Source organism: Anarrhichthys ocellatus, unplaced genomic scaffold, assembly GCF_004355925.1.
Source record: "Anarrhichthys ocellatus isolate YVR2014 unplaced genomic scaffold, GSC_Weel_1.0 scaffold3, whole genome shotgun sequence".
In the NCBI taxonomy this organism is placed as follows: Eukaryota; Metazoa; Chordata; class Actinopteri; order Perciformes; family Anarhichadidae; genus Anarrhichthys; species Anarrhichthys ocellatus.
In genome coordinates this window covers 8,925,585-8,941,234 of record NW_022280033.1, presented here as the reverse complement: position 1 = coordinate 8,941,234, position 15,650 = coordinate 8,925,585, and the positions used below count along the sequence as shown (strand labels likewise).

Sequence of the window (15,650 nt, the reverse complement as noted above, 5' to 3'; positions counted from 1 at the left end):
CCCCCCCCCCCCCCCCAGTCTGCATGTATTGTAGTTAGCAATGATAACACACCATCAGCACATTCTGTTTTCACCCTGTGGCCCACAGGGTGAAAACAGAAACAATGCTGCACCGCTCAGCCCGCTACAGTATAGTAAATACTTACTCCATGCGAGAGTTGCAACCGAAGCGGATGGAAGGAAAACTAGTCCGTAGAGAGCGGTGACATGAAGGAGGGACATCAGGATGATATTCCTCCAAACCAGCGTCGTCGGTGGTTTGGGACCCTCTTTCTCTTTATAGCTGTCGTCAAAAACATCCTCCACCGTCGATGTTTCTGCCACGGCTCCTCCGAACTGTTGCTTGCCATCGTGATGATTCCTGGTTTCCGTTTGAGTCATTTTTTTCTGTAACGGTAGTGCGCAGCAGGATTAAAAAAAAACCAACACAACAGGAGAGATGTTGCTCAGTTAAATGCGCGAGGCGGGATGCAGAAACAGAGAGGAGAGGAAAGTACGGCGGCTGGCTGGGTCCACACAGCAGTGTGCGCGGTGAACGAGATATCGCACTAGTGGCGGAAAATGTGGCACAATCTGGGGTGATGAGTCACTGCTGCGTTTTTTTTGGATACGCCGTGTGCCACCTAAACGGCTCATCACTCGTTTCACTATATAACCGTTACCACTTTCCAACGGTTGTGTGCCCCCATCTCATTAGTGCCGTATGTCTGATTATTGGTGATGTAATTGACTAAAAACTGCAGGCGTGAAAACAGGATGCCACTCCTCTTTCACTGCCCAGCGGTTTGATAGCACTTCTTCACATGGAAGTGGTAACGTTATGTCACTATTTGTTGAACCGGAAGATGCCACTTTGCGCCCACATGTACCCTACCGTGTAGTCTAAAAACCCATGGTTGCCATGGTGATACCACCTGTGTGAGACTAACGCCACCATTCTACACTTCCGGTGTAGCGGCTAGACGTTATAAGCTAGCGGGGCTAGCAGAGTGGTGGGCGTGGCGTGTTCGGCCGTTAACGTTCGCTGTATAACGCTTTTTAAAAAAGTTAAATGAGTGAATAAATGAACATTCCTACATGGAAGTTAAAGATGACATAACGTCAAACCTGGTCACACGACAGTGGTGTGATTAGAAGATACAAGTTACGACAGCATGTCGTAAATGTTATCTTGGTGGTGGAAACTTGTCCGCTCAAAACACGATAGCGACACCACTATTCAAATTAAACACTGACAATTTGCATGTGACACTGTCTTCTCTTCAGTAATGTCCGTTTAAATTTGTTTGACTTACATGTCTGCTTTAGTAGAGTCTACTCACCGTGTAGAGAAAGGCACCAAAGCTGCAGGAGCTCCGGTAAAGAAAGAAATAAAGGCGAGTAACTGGTGCGTTGATCTCCGGTTACTGAAGTCGTCACTGCTGTGCAGAGGTCGTTTTAAAGCAACTGGTCGACGAGGAAATTGATGCCACAGGCTGTGATTACACCCTATTGGCTGTTTGCTTCTGTTAACCACCCTTTTTTTTTTCACCATCAGAATGTCTCAAATATTTTTTCTTGCATCGTTGCCAAATCTATCAAATCAAACTCTTGATCTTAATATGGCTCTCTAATCTGATGAAACGTGGCAAGATGTTGTAAACACAGGTCAACTCAATATTATGTCATACAGCAAATGACTGTCTGACATTTGCATTTGTGTCACCCTGTGCAGTGGAAAGGGGAATTTGTTTTGCAAGCTTCAGTTAATGTCTGAGATGGTTGTGAAACTCTGATCAAATATATCCCAACTGTTGGTAGACACAACACAGTTTTCCAGTAAACTACATTGAAAAGATTCCCCTCAGATGTTGATATCAACTCGCAAAGAAAGAAGAGGCAGAACATCTGACTGACAATGTATAGATTTGTGAAACTAATGTGATTATTATATGCATCAGACTTTTTACTTCTCTCATGCATGTACTTTTGGTGAATACACCACAAATGTATTCAGATTAAAATGTTTTTTTTCCTAAATGTCTTTTCTAATTTTGGTAAGGTTAGCCAGAACAGAGGCAGAACTGAGTACAATATGAGAATAGTGAGCACGTAGATGTAAACCCCCGCACCCTGTCAGGGTTGTTAAAGGGTGATTTCCCAGTCTTTCTGCTAACCCTGCATCATCATACCATTACTTAACTCAAGAGATAAAAGAGCTCCCTATCTAAAAGGCAAGGCCGGCTTGTCCCAATCTATGGCCTCACATAAACGGTGGTAACCTCTTCCGGAAAATATTGTCAGCTCATGATATACACTCATAATGTTACTGACCTTTAGTGAACTAGAATGAATGGGATGTCTAAGAGGATGGCTCTGAAGAAGTTGTAATGGCACCATCTGCTGCACAAATACAGCTACTACGAAGGAAAGTACTACAACCCACAACAGGAGGTGGACACAATAACATGGACATCTAACACAATATAATGACATCCAATGTGATAGCCCTGCAGCAAATGTTAACATTGTGAAGCTTATAATGTATACACACTGTGTAACAGATGCATTGACTCGACTCTAATGTCACCTTCCACCTGTCCATCTGCTGTAGTAAAGCACTATATTTTCTGATATTTTACACAGCAAAAGATCAGAAGATTTATGAAAAAAAACAAAAAAACATTTGTTGCAGCCTTAAAAACAAAGTTTTAATCAAGCAAATAAGAGAAAACACCTGTGTGGGTGAACCATGGGTGTAAGATGATCCATTATCATTTAGCATACATTATCATCGAGTTGCTGAAGGGTCAAAGCCCGCCTCTGAACAAAAAGCATCCGCTACCTCTCAAAAAGAAGCACCACTTCACAATGAGGAGTATGTGGGAACATATCCACAGGCACAGCCAGAGTCGGAGAAAACGCCTCTCCTGTGAGTTTCTTCTGGGGGTCAGGGGCGCAACAAAGCTCCCTGAAGTTCCTCATAGCCTCCCCATCCGGTTTACAGGACACATAGACCAGCCTGCGGATAGCAGGTTGGTTTCGCAGAGCCCGGACCACTCTGTAGTGCAGTCCAGCTCGAGCAGGGTTCACCACAGCTGCGACAAGGCCTCCACCTTTGGAGCTCAGCTGGGACATAATGCCAGGAAGCGCCACCTCCGCCTTTCCCCGGACAAAGTCACAGTTCAGTACATCGTTGAGAGCTGCGTTGTGTCGGGCATCTTCCACCGCCTGTTCCATGAGCTCTATACCAATGATTCTGTCCACTCTGGGAGATATGGTAATGCCGATGGCACCCGTCCCGCAGCACACATCCAGCAGAGTACCGCCAACTTTGGTTCTTCCTCCACCATCCTCAGGGCTCGGGAAGCACAGGTGTCTCACTGTGCTGTACAGCCCCTCAGCAGCAGCCTGGTTCACCTGGAAAAAGGCATCGGCAGAAATGCGGAATTTGTAGCCCAGCACCTGTGAATGACAAAAGAAAAACAATACATAGACATACATGGATTTTGTGGTACCCGCTTAGTCTACTATCATCACAAATTCAGTACTTCTAGGGTAATTTACATGTCGATGTCATGTTGAACAAAGGCTGTGGAGTTGTATGATAGTATATGAGTTGAGTAAATTGTGTGACTAATAGACTAATAAACTAATGATCTGTACCAGAAGGCCTGCATTACAAATGGCGTATGGAGTCACGGCCATTTACCAGATGAGTAGGGTCTGTCTGGAAGATGCTATCACATTGCATTATGGGAAATGTAGGATACAGTGTTTCTGGAAATTGATCCATATTCATGAATAAAATTCAGGATATCCTGGTCTTCAGTGGTGGAATGTAAGTACATTTACCCAAGTACTGTACTGAACAATTTTGAGGTACTTTTGAGTGTTTCCATTTAATGCTACTTTATACTTCTACTAATAGTCATAGAGACATATTGCACATTTTACTCCACTACTTTTATTTAAAACCTTTAGTTACGTTCTGGATTTAGATTGTTCATAAAAAAATGTAATCAACTAATGCATTACGATGTATTATTACAGGTTAAGCTACCTAGCATTACATAAATTAATTCAACCCAACCGTTAAAACATTAGTAGTTTCATACTTATAATATAGTAATATAGTCTGAAATGGGCCATTCTATAAATAATTAACACTTTTACTTTTGGTACATTAAGTATATTCTGATGCTAATATATTTTTACTTTTATTTAACTGCAAAAATTAAGGATTTTTACTTGTAACGGATCGTTTCTACACTGTGGAATTGCTGATTTAACTTCCTCCACCGCTGCTAGTCTGTGCTGCATATATTCACCACACATTCTGGAAGTAGGTTATGTAAAGTCCCTCTCTGTAATTTTGTCCTGATGGTGTATATATTACCTCCTCGTATATGTGTGGCTGACCGTGCAGGAGCTGGTAGGGGGATTCCTCATGACTGCAGCGAGTCATGCAGCTCTCCTGGAAAAACAGTGAGTCCAACTGACAGACTGATCCAGGCCCCAGCGTGAAGTATTTCACCAAGTCTGCCTGGTGGAGTGCCACGTCCTCTCGGGTGAGCGTCTGTGGATGAAAGTACACTATAGCCATGGTGTGGCCCTCTGCGTTGGTCCTCACCGTGACCTCTCTCCAGTGACCCCCAGTGTGGAACAGCAGGCAGGGCTCCAGGGACGAGAGGCGGATGAAGTCCTGATAACACCGGGCTACCAGTTTGTGCTTCTCCGGCATGTTGAGCAGGTGGTCCCCGTTGACGCAGACAATGTTTCCCTTCCTGCCTGTGCCCACGTAAAAACCGACTGTCTTTGCATTCCCATCCACTCCTCTGTTAACAGAAAACGTGGACTTGTTGCGGTAGCCATCCCTAACCGGCGATGGCAGAACAGGCAAGACAGGGAAGCTGAGTTTACTTCTGACAGCTGATGATTGGGATTGGAAGTCACCTGTAAGATGCCCGGAGAGCTGAGAAAGTATCCTTTCCTGATGCTTTTGTTTGAGCTCAAGTTGCTCATCGTAACTCAGCCTCCACAGAGGAGTGACCACATCAGCCAGCTTTTCCTCCCAGGACAGATGATCAGTACAGGGAGATTTCGTCTGACTTTTTCTCAATTGTTTCTTTGATGGTGGTTTCCTCTGGCCATCTGAGACAGTGTCATTAGTAGAAAACAACAGACAGGTTTGCCTCACTGTGACGTTATACAGAATATTACGTTTGGCAGACATAACTGACCTGCTGTGTGAAGCTGCCAAAGCCATTTCGACTTTCAATGAAGTAGCTATAATGGCTGAGGGTTCTGCAAGTGGCAGCTAGTGTCGCAAAGACGAGTAGAGCAGCTTTATATATATATATATATATATAAATAATGAACACCGCTTATTTAAGCATCAGCGTTTTAAAACCTATCTTCAGTCGAGTGTACGAAGGGCATGATGTCGGTTACCATTCAACCGTTGAGACGTATTATTTTAGAGCCGGAGAGCTCCTCTACGTCATCTCCGTGCGTCCTGGGGCAAGTAAACATTTCCGCTGTGTCGCGATGGACTCAAACAAGGACGAAGCGGAGCGGTGCATTAAAATAGCACTAATTTCGGTCAAGAACAACCAGCCGGACAAAGCCAGGAAGTTTCTGGAGAAAGCGCAGCGCCTGTTTCCGACAGATAAGGCAAAAAGTACGTCGAATAATCGTCTGTCTCGGTAGAGATTTTATATCGGTTGGTGGGCCGTCGCTGTACAACCAAATCAGCTAACGTTAGCATAACCATCTTAGCGTTACACCAGCTGCTTCAAGCCGACACTGGTATTTGTAGTTTTTTCAGCACCCCCACCCGCGAATTCTGCAACGTATTTGGTTACTTGATGTCTTAAATTGGTGCTTATTCGCAGGTCGCATTGACATCATTGGCGTTCTTGTTAGCCGTTACAGTCCTAGCCGTTAGCTCGCTCAGCTAATGCATGATGTGATTATGATCAAGACTGAGGCGCTATCTTGAATAATATGACTCCACCTTCTTTCCAGACTTATTGGAGTTGTTAGCGCAAAATGGAAAGCCTCCAGATGAGAATGGCGGTCCTGTGAACGGAGACGGACCCACGATGAGACACCGCAGCCACGGAGAGGAGCCCAATGTGTCCGGACAGGGGGCCACGGACTCGGGGAAACCATACACCGCAGATCAGCTGGATGCTGTCAGAAAGTCAGTGAATCTGTTCTTTTGTTTGTACAGATGTAGAATGTACAGATTGAATAACGTCTCATGTGTTTTGTTCATACAATGAAAAGTGTTTGTTTGTGTCATTACCATGACGTTACCATAATGAAGTATTTGATGTCAGGAGATGTTTTTATATGTTGCGTTTCCATTTCTTTCCTCTCAATCTGCTAACTGTCTCTGGTTGTTTGTTTTTTTTGCTTTTACTGCAGGATTAAGAGCTGTAAAGATTATTACCAAACTCTCGGGGTTGAAAAGACGGCCTCTGAGGAGGACCTGAAAAAAGCTTACAGAAAGCTGGCTCTAAAATTTCACCCAGATAAAAATCACGCACCTGGAGCCACGGAGGCATTTAAAGGTAAGTTCAAAAGTACCCTCCGGTGCTGTTCTATAGAGAACATGCAAATGTAACTTTTATGTAAATGTAACACATTTTTGTGTGTCTTTCAGCTATTGGTAATGCCTATGCTGTGCTGAGTAACACTGACAAACGAAAGCAGTATGACCAGTATGGAGAGGAGAAATCAAACCCAACCAGGCAGAGAAACCATCGTGATTTTGAAGCAGACATCTCACCCGAGGACCTCTTCAACATGTTCTTTGGTGGAGGCTTCCCATCAAGTAAGTAGAGCGCAGATGAATTTAGGCTTAGTCGGGATGTTGTACTTTCGTGCAGTGCTATGGTGGCCCGAGAGTATTTTAGTTTTCATGTTTGGAGAACATGCCTCGGCAACCCATTGGAGAGCAAGCCAGGCTTCTTCACTGTCTTCTGCATAACCTGAGTGTTGATTATGATCCCAGTGCGAAGCCAGGCTAAACACAACTTTATTGTGCTATTATCTTGTCGTTAATATGCTACTCGATGGGTTTTCTTCAACTATTTTTCAGGTAACGTACATGTTTACAGAAATGGAAGAATGCACTTTGCACACCATAATAGGCCAGAAAGACGAGAGCAGCAGAGAGAGGTAAGTCCTGTTTATAATACCGTAATAACACGTGATACCAGCTGATGTACTGTATGCTCCGCAAGGAAACGCTAATCAAATGTTTTTTTTCTGTCTCTGGACAGGGAGGTCTGGCTCTGTTTATCCAGCTGATGCCCATCTTAATCCTCATCATTGTTTCTGCTCTTAGCCAGATGATGGTCACCCAGCCTCCCTACAGCCTTAGCTACCGCCCGTAAGTGTTTCACCACTCGGAGAGCTTTCTGAGGCTGCGTTAAATGTTTCATCTGCCTCACTCTGTTATTATGTCTTCCCTACACATCAGGTCAGCTGGACATATTCACAAAAGGCATACATCAAACCTGAAGGTGCTTTTCTATGTGGGAGATCGCTTCAATGAAGAATATTCGGGGAATAATAACCTGAAGAATATCGAGAGAAGTGTTGAAGAAGACTACATCTCCAACCTCAGAAACAACTGTTGGAAGGAGAAGCAGCAGAGTAAGTTTGCAGTAGAGCTGTACCCAACAATTTTTATCATTACTGATTCATCTGCCAGGTATTTTCTCAATTAATCAGTTGAACTTTACAGTTCTGCAACTCTACAGTATGCCACCTTCATTTTAAGTTTGGTGTGTTCTTAGTTCATTGGTGAAATAAAATAACTGTACATACAAAACGATTAACTTAACATATGTCATATTTTTACTTTTTCTGAAACGGTGCTAAAACGCTTGTGAGTACGGAGATTGTTTTTCGTGAATGTTATTGGATGTAGCCTGAGACCTAGCGTGCTGACATGCTCTCTTGTACTTTCAGAGGAAGGCTTGCTGTACCGTGCTCGTTACTTTGGGGATTCTGAGTTGTACCAAAGAGCACAAAGGATGGGGACTCCCAGCTGTTCCAGACTATCTGAGATTCAGGTTTTATTGGATGGCTAGAAACCACTTGTGCACATAAGGGTAAGTTGCCGCAACCATCACAGTGACATTACAGTATAACAGCAACTGTATACATAGACAAACTGAAAGCAGCTACCCAATGCAAGTATTGTAGTGTTTAAGACAGGGATCTTCAATGTTTTTCAGGCCAAGGACCCCCAAACTGATAGAGAGATGGAGCAGGGACCCCCAACTATATATTGTATAAAATTGTGTTTTATATTAAACTGGGCCTAGTGCCATGTATAAACATACCTCTTTATTGTGCATTCAATACTAAGCTATTCAAATAATACACAGGTTCATATATTCATGTTTTTATTTTAAACATGTGCAAGGTACAGTGAGCAGGGAGGCCGTGCCACTGCCATTTATAAACATACCTTGTCAACTGATACCAATGCCAATATCAACATTATCTGTCACTTGCATGATAATCCTGCATACAAGCTATTCAAATTGATGTTTTTATTTTAAACACAAATGTGGAAACGAAAAATGAGTGATGGCCTATTAGTGCCACTGCCATGCATAAACATACCTGTTATCTTTCATACAATACTGAACTATTAAAATAATGGACAGATTGATGTTTGGGGAAAAAAAAACAAAAAAATTGTCTAATCATCGAAAAATTTCGCCGACCCCCTGCAGTACCTCTGCGGACCCCCTGTTGAAGACCTCTGGTTTAAGATGTTAACGCCCTCCTTAGAAGGACTTGTATGAAACCAAGAATACAGTACATGAACTGCAAAAACTCCAATATTTTGCTGTTTTTTTTTGTTTTTTTTTATCCCACTATTTACACACTCTTCATTATAGTTGATAGTTTTCCAAAAGCATACCAGATGTTTTTGGATTGACTCCAAACTTCCACGGCTGCTGTTGCCATTCATTTAAATTTAACTACTTGCCTCTTGTGTGTAATCCATTACAGCATTTATTCCACTTTATTTTTGTTCGTTTACTTGTTGAAGCATGGTAATGCGGTTGTAAGCAGGGACTGATACCCGATACTTAAGAGGCAACTTAATAGTCACTTTGATGGATTATCTATCTTGAGCAAGGGTCAAGTCTCTGCAGGTTGGTTTTAACACTGAAATGAACAAAGACCTATGACTGCCTGGACAGTGGGACATACTTGTTTTTAAAACGTATGATTTGAAAAAAAATGGTGCACAGCTATGCGAGGTTTGAAATTGCGTAAAATGTCAGTGTGCTCAACTTCTTCTTGCAGCTGTTTAACTGATACTGAGCATTGCACAAGTGGTAGTGATAATGAATGGTCTGTGTCGATGTTTTTTGGTTGTCTTTGCATGTAAAGCAATCTAATCAGAGTTTTTTTTGCTTTTTCCGCAGGTTTCGTCGGTACTTGAATCTAATTAGAAGAAATCGGTCGGAGTCCACTGAAATTGGAGCATATTTCTGCAGCAAACCAAGAGAATCAAAAATGCCTTGCGTGCAGTGGGCAGCAGACCTCATCAGGGAACCTATCTGCAACTTGGTGTAGATTGACTTCCTGTAGAACTGTGAGAAGCTTTGAGTTGACTGCTGACACTTTCTTACTCTCGTGTCTTCAGTGTGGTGAGAGTCCGCTGGGCGTCACGGTGGAAAGTAAGAGCATAGTTGTCTATTTCAACGGTAAACAAAGCTGCTAAGATTAGCTCTCTGTCCCAGTCTTTTTTGTTTTCCTTAAACATTTTGAGAAACCTCATGGCCTTCTCATAGACAAATGTCTGAGCCTCTCACAAGGAAAGTGTAATTTTTATAGTTCTTAACCAATGTAAATATTAATTTTCCTTTTAACAGTGCAGGGTTTATTGGCATTAATATCATTTACTATAATGTTATTTTGTGGATTTGCTTGTAGCCTGTTGGATCATAAGTATTGAAAATCGTTGCACAAATAAAAGTAAACCATATTTATTAAATTAACATGCTAAAATTGTATAAAAGTTTCTTTGAATTAAATTTGTCCAATGGTTAACTAGTGCATATTTTCTCTTTTAAACAAGACTAAGAGTCTACAGCCATGCTAGCGGTCGAGCGAGGCTGTACTTGTTCACAGCGGTGCTTTAAGCTAAATGTGACGTCAGCATTTAAACATGCTCATAATGACAATGCTAACTTGCTGCTGCAGGTGTGATGGTTTTCATGTTCACTGTTAAAGTCCAGTGTGTGATAATTCTAACATTTGCTAAGAGAACTAAACACAAAGTACAGCTGAAGGTATTCGTTCAGAAACCAAAGTGTTTGACACATTTTTACCTGATAATGGCAAAAGATGAGTCATTACAATTCTTTTGTGGGGGACATGAACATCAGAACCAGATTTGATAGCACATCAACCAATAATTGTTGAGACATTTCACTGTCAATCTTAAATTTGACCTGACAATGGCACTACATGAAATGTTAATCACCAAAGATCGTTAGGGTTCATCCTCTGGGAACCATGAGTATCTTTTAGTGCAGTCCATATAATTGTTGTTGAGTGGTGGACCAACAGATTGATGTTGCCATCCCTAATGCCACACCGCTCGTTACACACTCACACACACTCACACTTTGATTTATGCCGAGTCATTTTTTTCATAAAAAAATAATTTATTTGTTTATGTTCTTTAGGTTGAATATACAAAACACACGTTTCAGGTCATATTTGACTATCAAATACACAAGTTGTTCTTTTAAGGGTGTGACTTTACATTAATAGAAAGACACTGACCCATGTTCAGACATGAATCTTTACTGATTTAAGCTTTAACCCACCAGCCTCCTCCTACAGTCGGCCTACATGTGAATTCACTTCAGCTAATCAGGGACAGGAGTGCTTGGTCAGCAGCACTCCTCAATCAGCAGCGCCCCTGAACAATACAGTTTCCTCTTGATGGCCCTAAAGCTCGTACTGAACCTCAGAATTTCTTGGTGCCTTGCAGATGTCTCTGGTGACTTTCTACCCTTGAAGAGTTTCTGAACCTTTGACCACAGTCCACTGGACTCGGGCCTCAGCACTAGGGTCACGTGGAAGGTTGGGACCAGGGTGGCATCCACTGCTATTTGGTCCACAGTACATGGGGCGCCCTGGCCCCCCCTGTCAACACACAGGTCAATGAGCGCTCCCCTGAGGCCGCATGGCTCGCTGACAGCCAGGTGCAGCAGCTGTTGGCTGATATTGTGCAGTAGATAGTCAGGTAAGATGAGTTTGGAGCAGCCCAGGATGTTTGAGGCGTCATTGAGACTTTGTGTCATTGTTGTTACGACCTCAGTAGCCAGGGCTTCCTCCAGGGGATAACAGAAGAAACTGCTGTTTGATTCTGACAGGGACAGGTCTGCCACAGATCCTAAAACAAAAGAATACAGGTTAAAGTCTTGTCTGGTTTTGCAGGACTCACTAAAAGGAGACCTCTGCCTCCTTTAACGATTTTGTTCTTTGTCAGTTCATGCTCCCTCCTCTAACAAGTTCAAGTCAACTGAAATCAAACTATATTACATCTTTGAATGAACACAATCGAGCCTCCTCGTACAAAAGCCTGCAACACTCACTGGTTTCACTTCTGCTCAACTGAAGGTCAGCTGTGATCCTCTGATTGATCCCCTTCAGCTCCTTCAGCCTCTGCAGCAGACTGCCCCAGGACAGTCGCTTTGGCCCCCTGTCCTCCACTGGAGGAGGAGGAAAGCTGCCGTCCAGGGAGTGATTGCAAGAAAAAGACATCTTTACAAACAAACAAAAAAAGAGGATCCAATTGTAAAAAATAAAATAAAAAATAAGTGCTATGGTGTCCTCCAACGGTGGGTCCCCCCACCAGAGCCAGACCAACTGGAAAAGACACTCTGCAACAATGGAACAAAGCGCTATATACACAAGCCAGGATGCCCCGCCCACTGTATTTATCAACCAATGAGGTTTCAGCTCACGTATTCTGCTCTCCATCCAGCCTGGTAACATTTTTTGGTCCCTTGGGTGAGGCAAAGGCTAAGCCATCTGACCCTGCAGGCATCCGACCCCCAACCAAACTTGTATTTATAACTTTATGTTTTTCTACAATAGTTTGACTTAAATGTAAGATTAAATCAGCACCCTTCGTCGAAATGCAATGAAATGATATTACGACACACCCTCTCAGTTTTGGGACAAAAGATATGATGAAAGAGCTGTGGAAAGATACAGTTCTGTCCATGGCAGCTTAAACTGTCACGTATGTCTCGTGTTCTCTGTAGCTGCTCGGGAACGTGAGTGCTGACCTTTTATTTTTAAATCAATGAGTAGGAGTCACTTTATGAGTCTCTCAAAGAGAAGCATACTCGATATAGTCCCTTTAGGTTACAGACCAGTGAAGTTAGGGCTACAATATACTATTGTAATACTTATTTATTTAGGGTAACTTTTAGGATAACTTTTAAAACACTAAAAGTCAGAAGGATTTATTTACGGGAAGGGTACCTTCCTCGTAAAAAAAAAAAATTAAGATCTACATTTTCGTAGGTCTATAGATTATTGAACATAGAATCAATACTTTTGTTAAATGTGTGCTTCAGTTTATTTTATGTGGGAGAATATTTTTCAGGATTTCCAAAAATTGTTAGAGAAACTGAGAGGCTACCCAATCCTACATTAATCCTACAGGATCGACATTATCATCATCAGTTGGTCAACGAGTTTACAGTATGTGTTTTTTTGTTTTTCCAAAAAAATCAATAGTTGATACGGTCTCTTGTGTTCTTCTAAAGCTGAATTATTGCTTTGTGTTTCAGGTCTGATAGAGATGAGAGCATACGGCCTACTGTATGGATTTTAATGGGGTTCTGCAGGGCAAACGCAGGTGGTATAAAAATAAACGACTTACTTCCGCACACTATGGCTCAGCCCCAGTACCAATGAACACAAACTGGCTATACATTGGAGGATATATGACATCTAGAGTATTTGTAGATGGAGTCAGGATTTTATTGTGTTAGTATTTTTACTCTGAAGCTACATCGGGTGGAAACCATAGGTGGAAAAAGCAGGACTGCGTTTAGTCCTGTTGGGTCTGTCCTCCTTGATGTAATACACTGCACATCCAGATGGGGGCGCATCTGTACCACCTGTAAAACAGACAACGAAGAAGCTTTAATCAAAACGTATCTGTGTGTGCATGACTGCATGTAAAATGTTTCTGCCTGAGTGCACGTACTGTTATGAGTGAATGTGCCTGAACACACGATCTCTGACATGCGTCCGTCTACACGCATGTGCACTTTGATAGTCACAACTGTGTTTATTCTGCTTCTTGACTGTGTCACTGCATATGAATAGAAAAATGTGTCTTTTAACTATGCTTAAGCTTCTGCGCTACACTATTTTGGGGCAAAACATTATTTGCATGATGTCATGGGGAAAAAAGTAAAATGGACAAGAGGAAATAGAGCTTGACAGGCATTGTGTTTTACAGTTCAAATAGGCCTGAGAGGGCTGTTAGGCGAGCCAGCCTCGGGCTATGTAATTCATATATAATAAATCAGCTACCAAATGGATTCTCAAGAATGGATTTTTTTTGGGAACAATTTGCTTTATCTGAGGTGCTCTGTAGTGCATCACAAAGAAAACCCTTTGCTTCCTATATTAAGAACTATTTGTTCCAGTAGTTGGTGTGAAAGGAACGCGAGCCACTTAAATGGAGAATGCAAAATATTTACACCTGATTTAGCTCAGATACAGCCCTCTCCTCCAGACTCTTAAATATGCTCACATTGTTAATTAATTCAGGAGGGGGTAAAAGGGTCCCTGGATTGTGTAGCTATAGCAACAACATGCTGTTTGTGAGCAAGGTCCAAGCTGTTGTGTGATAATCTTGGTTGCCTTGTGTTTTTATCATCGCCCATGACATGAAAAGTGGGGCGGTTATCGGCCACGCTGGCAATATGAATCTAACGAAAGAAGAAATTAAGTATCATTACATCTCCATGATAAATATCCCAGCATGTAGCATCTAATTCCTGTGTCACCTGAGCCCTGTGTTCATCTGGAAATCCTTCAGCTCTGAGTGCAGGACTCACTGCGTCACCTGAACTTGGAGCTTGTACAGCGTTCCATTTAGGTTTTGATTTATTGCTGGAGGAAGCAGAAACAGACCTGCACTCTCGAGGGAGATAAGAGAAACTGTGACGTTTGGCGAGTTTTGCTGAGATGCACACTCCACAAAGCAGTAAGGATTTACACACCAACTTCAAAATAGCCAACACTTTTTAGGATATTAGCTTAATGGAGAGTTAGGAATTCATTTTTTGGTTGACCTTGAATTAGAAATAATAAGTGTGAGGTTTTTGTTTATGAGCTAAGATTAAACCAACTGAAAAAGCCCTTTGACACAAATGTAAGCTGCCTTCCTAATCACATTCTATTTCGTTTTACTTTTAGTACATACTGCAGCTGCCTTTACAAAGTATGTACTGTTGCATGCAGTATGCATTCAATTGGGACATATTTGTCATAACATTGAATTTTGACCCTCTTGCTCATATATCCGCCGTGCAGAGAATTGTGGGTCAAAATTGCCAGAAAATCCTGCTGGCTTGCATACTGCAAAATACAACCAGATGTAGTAGGACATTGTGGTATTTGTGGCGTACTGCATATGACATACGTATTGGGACGTACTTACTAAGTATTGTGCGGACTACATAGTATGGTAGCATTGGTATTGGAACGCACAGGTAGCCTTACTGCACCTCCTCTTGCCCCTCCCCTTTTCTCCTCTCTTTTTGATGACGTATCACTTCCTAGCTTTAGATCAATAAGCTTGCACATTGACAGGGAACCACACTCCCACTTCACTGATTAGTGGAAAACAATAAAAGTGTGCAAGCTACTGCTGACAAAGATCATGTAGAATAACGGCAATTTAATTTTGCCATTTTGAAGGCAACTTAGAATTATACTTTTTTTGAGAGCATTTTTTAAATAATGTTTCAGAGAAGGTTAGCAGGAGTGCAGTTATATAAAATATTGAATAAAACAATAGGCCCTTCATAAGCCATATTGACATGCTATTGCAGGGTAAACACAGGTGTATCTAATCACATTAATTATGGCTCTGTTCCATTTAGGTGGACCAGGCCCTGGTATTGTGCATGCTGGCTCACTGGAATCACTCAACTGGAGCAAAAACATTTTTAGCAATTACATCTGTGTTTAACCTGCTATGACATGTCAAAATGGCTGCTGTGAAAAGGGCCCCTATGATGGAATCAAGAAAAACAAGCTGACAATTAAACAATAGTCATGCATTGTTCACCTTTCTGACATATCAAGTTGTTTTGTCTTGTGATTTTCATTTCAGATTAACTTTCCTCTACTTGTACTGTATAAAACGTTTAAATCAGGCCTTTTTCTTTTTCGTTGTCATCGGCAGGACATGAGCACTGAATGCAAATGTATTTAAGGTATTCCCTTGTTTCTCTTCTCTGACTGCCGATTTGACATAAAACACCCAAAGGAACTGGATTATTTGCAGTTTCCAGTTTGTGTTATCATGCCTCGTCATTGATTGAATGTCACACAGAAGCTGCATTGATAGG

The 15,650-nt window shown here is 42.0% G+C and overlaps 4 protein-coding genes across 4 annotated transcripts in view; 1 reads left to right on the top strand and 3 right to left on the bottom strand.

The window, feature by feature from the left end:
• Positions 1-1,428, bottom strand: part of scdb (stearoyl-CoA desaturase b) — a 5,595-nt gene extending 4,167 nt beyond the window's left edge. Inside the window, exons 1-2 of the mRNA XM_031878637.1 lie at positions 1,323-1,428; positions 147-387 (exon numbers count right to left, since the gene is read on the bottom strand). Coding sequence (XP_031734497.1) covers positions 147-381 — 235 coding nt within the window. The 5' untranslated portion in view covers positions 382-387; positions 1,323-1,428. The remainder of the gene's footprint in view (positions 1-146; positions 388-1,322) is intronic.
• A 1,312-nt stretch (positions 1,429-2,740) lies between these two features.
• trmt2b (tRNA methyltransferase 2B) lies at positions 2,741-5,263 on the bottom strand. Its single transcript, XM_031878613.1, has 2 exons — positions 4,379-5,263; positions 2,741-3,444 (listed from the first exon to the last, which is right to left on the bottom strand). Exons 1-2 carry the CDS (start codon positions 5,246-5,248, stop codon positions 2,821-2,823), a joined length of 1,494 nt encoding a protein of 497 aa, XP_031734473.1. The 5' UTR covers positions 5,249-5,263; the 3' UTR covers positions 2,741-2,820.
• A 244-nt stretch (positions 5,264-5,507) lies between these two features.
• On the top strand, positions 5,508-10,025 carry dnajb12a (DnaJ heat shock protein family (Hsp40) member B12a). The gene is made up of 9 exons (XM_031878625.1): positions 5,508-5,662; positions 6,010-6,187; positions 6,415-6,560; positions 6,653-6,823; positions 7,091-7,170; positions 7,275-7,384; positions 7,475-7,650; positions 7,969-8,111; positions 9,450-10,025. The coding sequence occupies exons 1-8, from the start codon at positions 5,530-5,532 to the stop codon at positions 8,088-8,090; spliced, it is 1,116 nt and encodes a 371-aa protein (XP_031734485.1). The 5' UTR covers positions 5,508-5,529; the 3' UTR covers positions 8,091-8,111; positions 9,450-10,025.
• Positions 10,026-10,676: 651 nt separating this feature from the next.
• LOC116400690 (DNA damage-inducible transcript 4 protein-like) lies at positions 10,677-12,087 on the bottom strand. The gene is made up of 2 exons (XM_031878650.1): positions 11,637-12,087; positions 10,677-11,434 (listed from the first exon to the last, which is right to left on the bottom strand). The coding sequence occupies exons 1-2, from the start codon at positions 12,037-12,039 to the stop codon at positions 10,929-10,931; spliced, it is 909 nt and encodes a 302-aa protein (XP_031734510.1). The 5' UTR covers positions 12,040-12,087; the 3' UTR covers positions 10,677-10,928.
• Between the last annotated feature and the right edge of the window lie 3,563 nt (positions 12,088-15,650).

Coding starts and splice junctions, on each gene's coding strand:
- LOC116400690 (XM_031878650.1), bottom strand. CDS start 12,039: ATGTTACCAGGCTGGATGGAGAGCAGAATACGTGAGCTGAAACCTCAT. Junction 11,435..11,636: donor GTTGAGCAGAAGTGAAACCA/GTGAGTGTTGCA, acceptor CTTTTGTTTTAG/GATCTGTGGCAGACCTGTCC.
- dnajb12a (XM_031878625.1), top strand. CDS start 5,530: ATGGACTCAAACAAGGACGAAGCGGAGCGGTGCATTAAAATAGCACTA. Junction 5,663..6,009: donor TCCGACAGATAAGGCAAAAA/GTACGTCGAATA, acceptor CCTTCTTTCCAG/ACTTATTGGAGTTGTTAGCG. Junction 6,188..6,414: donor CAGCTGGATGCTGTCAGAAA/GTCAGTGAATCT, acceptor CTTTTACTGCAG/GATTAAGAGCTGTAAAGATT.
- trmt2b (XM_031878613.1), bottom strand. CDS start 5,248: ATGGCTTTGGCAGCTTCACACAGCAGGTCAGTTATGTCTGCCAAACGT. Junction 3,445..4,378: donor AGCCACACATATACGAGGAG/GTAATATATACA, acceptor TGTCATTCACAG/GTGCTGGGCTACAAATTCCG.